A 7,450-nucleotide genomic window follows, 5' to 3' on the forward strand; every position below is an offset into this window, starting at 1 on the left:
GGAGAGGTGTGGTGGGGAGGTGTGGTGGAGAGGTGTGGGGAGGTGTGGTGGAGAGGTGTGGTGGGGAGGTGTGGGGAGGTGTGGGGAGGTGTGGAGAGGTGTGGTGGGGAGGTGTGGTGGAGAGGTGTGGTGGGGAGGTGTGGGGAGGTGTGGGGAGGTGTGGAGAGGTGTGGTGGGGAGGTGTGGTGGAGAGGTGTGGGGAGGTGTGGAGAGGTGTGGTGGGGAGGTGTGGTGGGGAGGTGTGGGGAGGTGTGGGGAGGTGTGGAGAGGTGTGGTGGGGAGGTGTGGGGAGGTGTGGGGAGGTGTGGTGGAGAGGTGTGGTGGGGAGGTGTGGGGAGGTGTGGGGAGGTGTGGAGAGGTGTGGAGAGGTGTGGGGAGGTGTGGGGAGGTGTGGGGAGGTGTGGAGAGGTGTGGAGAGGTGTGGGGAGGTGTGGGGAGGTGTGGTGGGGAGGTGTGGGGAGGTGTGGGGAGGTGTGGGGAGGTGTGGGGAGGTGTGGTGGGGAGGTGTGGGGAGGTGTGGGGAGGTGTGGGGAGGTGTGGGGAGGTGTGGAGAGGTGTGGAGAGGTGTGGTGGGGAGGTGTGGGGAGGTGTGGGGAGGTGTGGAGAGGTGTGGTGGGGAGGTGTGGTGGGGAGGTGTGGGGAGGTGTGGGGAGGTGTGGGGAGGTGTGGAGAGGTGTGGTGGGGAGGTGTGGGGAGGTGTGGGGAGGTGTGGTGGAGAGGTGTGGTGGGGAGGTGTGGTGGGGAGGTGTGGGGAGGTGTGGGGAGGTGTGGAGAGGTGTGGTGGAGAGGTGTGGGGAGGTGTGGGGAGGTGTGGTGGAGAGGTGTGGTGGGGAGGTGTGGTGGGGAGGTGTGGGGAGGTGTGGGGAGGTGTGGGGAGGTGTGGAGAGGTGTGGTGGGGAGGTGTGGGGAGGTGTGGGGAGGTGTGGGGAGGTGTGGTGGAGAGGTGTGGTGGGGAGGTGTGGGGAGGTGTGGAGAGGTGTGGGGAGGTGTGGAGAGGTGTGGTGGAGAGGTGTGGGGAGGTGTGGCATGGTGTGGAGGTGTGAGGAGATGTGGCATGGTGTGGTGGGGAGGTGTGGTGGAGAGGTGTGGGGAGGTGTGGGGAGGTGTGGCATGGTGTGGAGGTGTGGCGTGGTGGGGAGGTGTGGTGGAGAGGTGTGGTGGGGAGGTGTGGGGAGGTGTGGGGAGGTGTGGGGAGGTGTGGTGGGGAGGTGTGGTGGAGAGGTGTGGGGAGGTGTGGTGGAGAGGTGTGGTGGGGAGGTGTGGGGAGGTGTGGGGAGGTGTGGAGAGGTGTGGTGGGGAGGTGTGGTGGAGAGGTGTGGGGAGGTGTGGGGAGGTGTGGTGGAGAGGTGTGGTGGGGAGGTGTGGTGGGGAGGTGTGGGGAGGTGTGGGGAGGTGTGGTGGAGACCAGGGCTGCCAAACTATGGCCCATTGCTCGCTGTTTAGTGGCCCGCCATGGATTTTTAATTGACCAGATACGGTCCTGAAATTTGGTGAAGTTTAAGTTCAAGTTTATTTTTGTCATATGTTCAAATACAGTGTATGAATACAATGAAATTCTTTATGCTCTGAGCACCCTCAGCCTTAAACACACAAGGACATGGTCACAAAGACAGACAGAAAAAGGGTGTAGACCTACATAACTATGTAGGCTACACAGGATACACACATGTATGTACACTTAAGGTCCTTACACATCGGGAGCGTTTTTTTCGTGCGATTAATTCACAGGTCAATAATATTTTCCGAACCTATATCAGTCAATGCAACCGTGCATACCAACGGCGAAGTTTCGCTGAGCGTTATTGCGGTGTTTATTTTTTCGAACCACGGTCGATTTTTCAGAAATTCGCTTCCGACGTGTACACATCTGTGGCGTATATTCGCATCGCTCTTGATGTGTAAGGACCTTCAGTGTAAACATAACACAATCCACAATACAATACAATACAATAATAGTGCGCAACAAAGTGACAGTGCGTCGCAGTGCGTGCAAATCAACTGTTCAGCAGCCTGACTGCCTGGGGGAAAAAACTGTTAGTGAGACGGGTGGTGTGTGATTTGATGCTCTGGTAGTGTTTTTTGGAAGGGAGGAGTGAGAACAGGGTATGGGAGGGGTGGCTGTTATCTTATCTTTGGCTTAACCTCTTGGCACAGAAGCCAATAGCCAACATGTCTTTTTGAATGTTGATAGCCTATCAGATGTCCTTTTGAATGTTGATAGCCTATCAGATGTCTTTTTGAATGTTGATAGCCTATCAGGGGCCGGTTGCACCAACTGGTCTTACACTGGTCTTAAGCTAAGTTGGTCGTAACTTTACGACCTAACAGCGACGCCGGTTGCACCAAGACGGCTTAAGCCTTATTTTCACTACGCCCAGGCGTAACTCCTACGCCTGGTCAGGAGGAGGTGTAGCGCCTGCCTGTAACAGAGATCTCCGCGGAGACCTTTTTGACCGTCATCGTCGTAACACCGCCAGTTCGCCGTCTTTGAAAGCACGACGTTAGATTATAACTAACTAGTTAACCTAACCCGCCTTCCAAAATGTTGCCGTTAGTTTTTTAGAAGTTAATACATAGAATTGGGAACGTTACATTCAATTTCATTCAGACTGACTCTGTCTGCTCAATAGCCGCCATTTTTCCCCCGGAGCGAGGGAGGGTGAGAGGAGGGAGGGTGTTTTACAGTAGTGGCTGAGAGAGCGTAGTGGCACAGTGCTCCAATCAGGTCGCGAGGCACATTTTTTGCAACATCAACCAATCAGGGTGGATTCCCTGGCAATTCACATGGACGCGCATTGCTACGACCAGCATAGTTAAGACCAGACATAAGCCGTGTTGGTGCAACAGGCGTAAGTCCATGGTCTTAACTAAGACCGACGTAGGAGTTACGACCAGGCATAGTTAAGACCAGTTGGTGCAACCGGCCCCAGATGTCTTTTTGAATGTTGATATCAGATTGACAGATAGGCGTTGGACACTTGGGCCTTGAACTGTATTCACTGAGAGTTGTGGTGGAATGTTGGAGACTGCCGTGTCCCTTTCTTAAGCGTTTCTCCTGTTTATTTATTTTTTACCCAGGTTTTGATTTTCATTTTTTTTTACCATTTTGAACCTGAATGTTGGTGAAATGACAGGAAACACAGGGATGGAGTGAGTGATGCCAGGAGTGGCTCTCAGGTTATCTACTGACATTCCTGCTTTTCCTTTCCCATCAGCACTTTCCACTCGTGTCTGAGCTGTTTCCCATAACAAACACGCCCACACACACACACACACACGCACACGCACACACGCACACACGCACGCATGCACACACACACACACACACGCACGCACACACACACACACACACACACACACACACGCACACGCGCACACGCACACACGCACACACACACACGCGCACACACACACACACACACACGATATCAGTGGCTTCCAGAGTTAATGGCCAATGCAATTGCTGGGCCCATGGTGACTCCAGCAACAAACTGATGTAAGGTCAGCGCTACCCTGTCCTGCTACTAACCAGGCCCGTAGCCAGAGTTTGAGAAATACCGAGGTCATTTTAGCGCGGCGTGGGGGGACCAGGAGGGGCTGTGCACCCCCGGATAGAAAATTTTGTCCATTTTAAAGTAAAATGCTTCAATCTGGTGCACTTTGAGAGCAAAATGAAGAGGCTAGATCTATAAAGAACTACATACATCATGTTAGATTAATATCCTCTTTACTGTGCTGTTGCTTTAAAATGATACAAAAAATAAATGTCTCCCCATATGATATAATTTATATTCTGCATACAGGTCACATGGCAGAATACTGCTCAATTAAATACAATGGCCCATCTACACAAACATCACTTACAGGGGAGTTACTTACCCATTCACTTCAATAGAACTGTCCCCAAAGTCTAGCCCCAATCTAGCCTCAATGCAAAATCTGAATGTTGTGAGTTATCTCTCTTCTATAGCACACAGAGAGGAAGCAAATTGTTGCATTTCCGATCAACTGTCGCATTAAAACATCAATGACAGATTAATAGATCTGGGGACCAGGGCTATTTAAAAAAAAAAAAAAAAAAAAAAAAAAAATTGGTGTGGAAAATACCGAGGTCATGACCTCGGTGTCCTCAATGGTAGCTACGGGCCTGCTACTAACCTCCAGCATGAGAGCAGAAAGCACAAAACTGGCCTGGGATCAGATTTGAAGGCCACTCATGGCCCATTTCCACCGCTGGTATCAGCGCGGCCCCGCCCAGCTCGTCTCGCTTTTTTGTCTCACAAAGTTCGAGGAAACATGCTAATGTTGATTCAATGTTGCATTGTCAGGGGTGTGGCAAGGGCTAACAGGGTCAACTGGGGTTTCTCTCAGAGGCCATTTACACCTGGCGCTAACATGCGTTTTCTGTGATCAGATTGCAATCAGATTGTGTTTTATCACTTGAAATGACAGGTGTAAACACCCCCCAAAAACGCATTGAAGAAGGATTGCAATCTGATCGACCAAACCACCTCCGGAGGTGGTCAGGGATGCATTGTGTACACATTGAACACAAGTGTAAATGCAATGTGTCCTCTCAATCTGGATACAGCAACTTTATGCGGATTGAGAGGACACCCATTTCTGCAATCTGATTGCAATCAGATTGCAGAAAATGCATGTTAACGCCAGGTGTAAATGGAATCAGGCTGAAGTGATAAAATATAATCAGATTGCAATCCGATGGCAGAAACCACATGTTAACGCCAGGTGTAAATGGCCTCTATTCACTAAAGCACACACACACGCACACACACGCACACACACACACGCACGCACGCGCGCGCGCGCACGCACGCACGCACGCACGCACGCACACACACACACACACACACACACACACACACACACACACACACACACACACACACACACACACACACACACACACACACACACACACACACACACACTTTATAGCCTACTGTCTGTCCACACTAGCCTAACTACAACACCACCAACTCCATCAGTCACATAAGCTACCACAAGGGAAACCTGGTGGACTTTGCCTATATAGCTGAAAACAGAGTGAACAATAAGATTCGTGTAACTAAACTATATTGTATAGATTTAAAGGAGCTCCTCTCATGTTGACATGTTGAGACGGCAGAACTTTCCATCACTGCACCACATGCCCTCATCAGAGCAATTAACGGCATGTGGAGGGAATCTAAGAATTCCAGCAACATTTCAAGCTGCATCCAATTTCATGACTCTATAGTGCTATTAAATTATTATAGGCTATTGTGAAGCAAGCTGTTACCAGTTAGCAGGCTTCACAATAGCCTATAATAACAGTATGTTGAGTTAATAATGATAGAGGCTTATGACAAAAAAATAAAATGTGGAAAAAGAGGTTAGGCTAGGCTATAAGAATATTTGCATATAGGCAGATAGAAGTAACATGACGTAACACAAAAGGTGGAAACATCTGGTAACGGTTGAACAGCTGTCGCATCTCTCGCATGTCTTAAATCTTCTGGACTCACCCTCCAGTCTCCGCTCCTGAGTCCACACAGTCATCTTCTGCCGAGGGCTTCTCCATCTCAGATCAGAAGGACACAAGTCATCGTCTGCATGGTCTCAAGTCTCTGGGTGACGACACAAGTGACTCATTCACAATATGGTTCGATATACACGAGAGTGACGCAGATGAGCAGCCTATCGCTCTGTTTAGATTCCGACTTGCAAAGATAAACCAACAAGCAACAGGCTACTAACTGTCTCCCGTCTGCCTGCGTCATGCGCCCTATGCTGCCTTCAGGTGCGGTCGGAAATATAATAGTGTAGGCTACAGGTCCAACACACACGTGAACGACTCGACAAAGTGGAAAGAAGAACTTGGAAAGTGTGAAGGCTTGGAAAGTGTATGAAGGCGATGTCAACAACTGATGGTAAAAGTGCATTTTATTATCATATAGGCTAGGTTGGCATTCTGTGCAAATAATAGTGTTGCTCTATGTTTTAGCATTTTTGTGCGCTATGTTTTTGCATTTCTGTGCACATTTAGACGTCGTATTGGTGCTGAAGAAACATAAAGCTGCAAAGGGTGTAAAACTATAAGTGCAAATATACGCACTTTGTGCCCGACATAACACAAGTACTTTGTGTAAATAGGCCATTTCGGTATTATTTAACACCAAAAAGGCCACTTGAAGGCAGCTTTAGTTAGTGCGCTGCTTTGGCGCCATCAAGAGGATGAACGAGGCAGGCAATCAAATCTCGACATAGATATCGAGAGAGCCATCTGCCGACGGAAAAAATAGATATAATAGTCTAGCTCTAACCTAATAAAAATTAGGATAGGCCTACTAATTGCAAAACGATAGTCCAAAACGAATTACATAGCCTAGCTAAATATGGTGTTCCGTGTTTGTTATACGAGGGATCAGCCGAGCAGCATTTTGGTAAACAAACCTGTCTGGGTGGCAACGGCAATGGAACCCCGAGGCGTGAGTGTCTGACTCTAGCCAGTTCAATCAGGAGAGACTAGAGACCAAAGGATGAATAAAGTGATATTTATTACAATAAAGTGAATAATTTACTACAGAAAGAATGTTGAGAATAAAGTATTGTTCTTAGTCTTTGGCGGTTAGACACCGCAGGGAGATGTTGAGAGCTGCACCAGCCCAGATCAGCATCCAGATATATCCCCCTGCAGTGTCTAGATACTGGTGGTGCTGGTGATCTCCTTCTGAGACTCATGATGACTCTTCCGACTGAAGAATGGGATAGGACTGCGATGACCGGGAGGAGAAGGGGAGGAGGAGGGTGCGAGCCTGACAGCAGCGATGATTGAGAGGCTGAATGAGACAGAAACAAGCATATTTAAGGAACCCGCCTCCAAGCAATTGGCTTACGACTGGGTTGTGGAGCAACGTGATAGGCTTACACTGGAGGTGCGTAGGGTGAGAGGTGATCAGAGCAGTGATGTGACACTATGCAATTGGTTAACAGAGACTGGGCGGCAACCAGCTGATTGTTCATTGAAACCCGGAAATTGACAGCTTATTATGATCTTGTGAGTAGATTGAAGAGTGGAGATATAAAGTGCATTAAAGAAGTGTAAAAGATATTATAGTCTTCCTGCTTGAACTTACATTGAGAACTACATTTAACTCTGTTTACATTTTAAAAACTGCTACAGTTCACAAAACTTTAACATGACATGCATATATTATACATCAAACTCTTGAGCTACTTCTGCTCTCACTCAGAATGTCAAAATATAAGCGATGTGATGTATAGTTTTTGAGATTATTAACGTTTGTTTGGCACAACTCATTAACTGCTGCGGCGGGGTTCCGCATTTCTGGGTGTCAAGTGACGTCACGCTGATTCGTCCTAATGTTATGTTCTCCTATGGACCTTCCTAAGTGTCTGGAATAAAGTTGAATTGATAAAGGACTAA

General features: G+C 48.7%; 1 protein-coding gene across 3 annotated transcripts in view; it reads right to left on the reverse strand.

Moving 5' to 3' along the window:
- Positions 1–5,584, reverse strand: part of fam124a (family with sequence similarity 124 member A) — a gene marked incomplete at its 5' end in the record, with an annotated part of 57,940 nt that extends 52,356 nt beyond the window's left edge. For all 3 annotated transcript variants that reach the window (XM_083638882.1, XM_083638881.1, XM_083638880.1), the window contains one exon: positions 5,529–5,584. In XM_083638882.1, the coding sequence (XP_083495008.1) occupies positions 5,529–5,584 (56 nt within the window). The remainder of the gene's footprint in view (positions 1–5,528) is intronic.
- Positions 5,585–7,450: the final 1,866 nt, after the last annotated feature.

The sequence above is a fragment of the Poromitra crassiceps genome (genome assembly GCF_964638095.1).
Source record: "Poromitra crassiceps genome assembly, chromosome: 6".
Classification (NCBI taxonomy): domain Eukaryota; kingdom Metazoa; phylum Chordata; class Actinopteri; order Beryciformes; family Melamphaidae; genus Poromitra; species Poromitra crassiceps.